Genomic DNA, 2,934 nt, shown 5'->3' on the forward strand with positions numbered 1-2,934 from the left:
AGGGAAAGAAACTCAAGCATCCTATTTACTGTTCTTAGTTTGGTAGTTATTAAGAAATTGGAATCTATTTATAGTTATATATTTACATATATTTTAACAATTCATCTTTTTTTTCAGATTTTCCAGATTGCATATGTTATTGTGAAAGCTGCAAACTCCCCTCGGCCTGGGAACTGGATATTGGAGCGTTCACTGGATGGTGTAGACTATCAGCCGTGGCAGTATTACGCTATCACCGATAGTGAGTGCTTGACACGCTACAACATTCATCCCCGTCCTGGAACTCCATCCTATATGAAAGATGATGAGGTCATTTGTACGTCTTACTATTCAAAAATCCATCCTCTGGAGAATGGAGAGGTGAGATCAAATGTTCTTCCATCCCGGAAGAGAAAACCCCCTTTTGTCTAATCGATAAATATTTGCCTGGAGTAGAGAATGTTTTGCTCTGCTGGAAAATGTGGGGGAGGCGAGAGTGAGGCTCTGTGCTCGAAAGAACAAGGTAAGTGTAACAACTGCAGCAGAAAATAGAGTATTTTTAGCCAGTTAAAATGAAGAGAGGGAAAGCCACATGGACCAAATTCCATCGACTCAGTGGGGGTTTTTTACGGATGTTTTTCCAACGCTTGCTTTGCGCCCAACTTGGTAATTCAAGGAAATAACGTGTCTTGGATGTGCACTAGGTCTGAAGTATTTGTTTACTTATGGGTTCTGTGATGTCTAATGATGTCTGAAAATTTAGCCTCAATATCTATCTTTCTGTTAATTTTTCCTGTTCCGCTTTTTTAATGGCTTTTAATGGTAAAGAGATACGAACACCCTCCTTTTTGTCCCTTTACCTGCAAAGCAACGTTAACGTGCAAAATTGCTGATACAATTCTTTTTTGAGTATTGGTTGTAGATACGTATACCTTGTTTACGTTCACAGAAAATTTCCAGAACTGCACAAATAGAGAATCGCGGCTTTCAATGACAATATCTTGCTGACACGCTTTACAAAACTGTGAGCTTGGCTTTAAAGGAGTCTCGTATGAGCAATCAGATATGAAATTAGTTGTGCAATTAGGAGAAATCATTGCAATTGCTTTGTGCCTGTAGTTGCACCATACGCAGTTACACCATGTGAATGGGTATTTGCTCTAGCAGGACCTTGCAGGAGCAGGTGAAGCAATATCGAGAGGAAGAGTTCGTACGTCTGTGCTATGGCTTCAGAACATTTCCAGCCAGCTGCTCTGTGAGGGGTGACCACCACAGGAATCAGCACTTCCTCCCTTGTAAATAAGTTGTATACAGTTTCTTTGGGAAGAGCCTATCTGCCAAAGTAATCATTCTAATAATTTAATTTACGTTGTTCAATGTCTTTGATTATTTAATTCTCCTGCAGACAGGCATTGATTCCTGCAGCCTGCTGGCCTCTCATTAAATCAGTGCCCCCTCGTGTTCTTCATTGGCTCAGTTCAGCAGTGTGACGGAGCTTGCTGGATATATCTGTGACTGAAACAGAGGCTTGATGCCTCCTGAATCGAGTGGAACGTCGTTCTGATCTTAAGTGTGCCGTTGATAATTTTTGATGCGGCCTGATGTGCGGTAATTGGTGTTCTGTCCTGCACCTGGTAAAAAGCCAGAATCCGATAAACGGTTTTGTTAAACGGGAGGACATCGAAGGGGTGAACGGATCTGTTCTGTTCCACGTGGAGAAGGAGAGTTGTTAGATACAGGTGCGCTCTATGAAAGGCATGTGATTTCAGCCAGCCTAAGTCAGTTTTGCCACACTCAGGTACCTACCGAGCTGAGATATGGCCCTTCAAAGAAGAGAGAAAACATCTTGAATTGAAAAGCTTGAAGCTTAACGCTTATAGTGACTGGAAGAGAATCACTGTGCGTGAATTAATTGCTTACATTTTGAACAATATTCTTTCCGTCAGTAAAACAATAGTTTCACCTGCCTGAGCAGCTACAGGCGGTGTGACGCAGTACACAGCATCACACAGAACGAACCCAGGCTGATTCTTGTTCTTGCTGCATCAAACACGTAATGTGGAAAGTAGTACAATTCATCCCAGCATCAGACTGACTTGCGATCATGCTGTAGGTGGTGCTTGCCTGGTTCCTAGGTCTTCTACTGAACCTACACCTGCAGATCGTTTTATTTTTGTTCCAGGGTGGGACTTTTGTTCCAGGTATCAGATATTACAGATGTTTTGTCACAACCATTTCAGTCAGTGACTTGATTATTTCCAGAAATGTTAATTCTAAGCAAAATATTATTAATAGTGTTACTATTTGCATCAGTAATATCTCTGGTCAATCACAGAATTAAAACCAACAGCGAGAAGGCAAGAAACAAACAGAACCCCCTTGTGATTTTATCTTCGGGTCAGTGTAACTAGCGCAAGTTTAATATTGCTCAGTCAAATGTGAGTAAACAATCTGTAGACCGAGAATTATTTGCATAAAATATTCTAATGAATTGATGGAAAATTGCACTTCTAGATTAAAAAAAAAAATACTGAGAAACTCTCGAATAAGGAAATTTGTTTAAAGTTGTAGACTTGAATGCAGAACGATAGTTTGCGTCCTGGTTTTCTTAGTGTCCGAGATGAGTGATACCTGACAGAGTCCCGGCGGGGAGCACTGTCGCTGCATTACACTGGCAAAGGTGGACTTTGAGCATTTACGTGTTGGATGCCCATAAAGTAAAGGCTGAAGTTTCCCAAAATAGTATTTCAAAATGAGGAAGCAAGTTCCACAAGTGTTCCTGAGCCAGAAAAAGAAAGGAAAGAGATCGGTTATGTTAATGAGTTACTCATTAACTTTGAATTGACGTCTTCTTGCTTTAATGGCCATTTTTTGGGCACTAGCAGAGAAGGTTGTTCATGTAAGGGTTAATAACTGGTGGGCTGAGGCTGCTATTTTCAGGTAGAGAAGAATGCC

General features: G+C 41.0%; 1 protein-coding gene across 1 annotated transcript in view; it reads left to right on the plus strand.

The window, feature by feature from the left end:
* Positions 1-411, plus strand: part of LOC104495532 (laminin subunit alpha-2-like) — a 14,342-nt gene extending 13,931 nt beyond the window's left edge. The window contains exon 4 of the mRNA XM_010138509.1: positions 118-411. Within this exon, the coding sequence (XP_010136811.1) occupies positions 118-411 (294 nt within the window). The remainder of the gene's footprint in view (positions 1-117) is intronic.
* The last annotated feature ends 2,523 nt before the right edge of the window (positions 412-2,934 follow it).

Source organism: Buceros rhinoceros, unplaced genomic scaffold (assembly GCF_000710305.1).
Source record: "Buceros rhinoceros silvestris isolate BGI_N320 unplaced genomic scaffold, ASM71030v1 scaffold19636, whole genome shotgun sequence".
In the NCBI taxonomy this organism is placed as follows: domain Eukaryota; kingdom Metazoa; phylum Chordata; class Aves; order Bucerotiformes; family Bucerotidae; genus Buceros; species Buceros rhinoceros.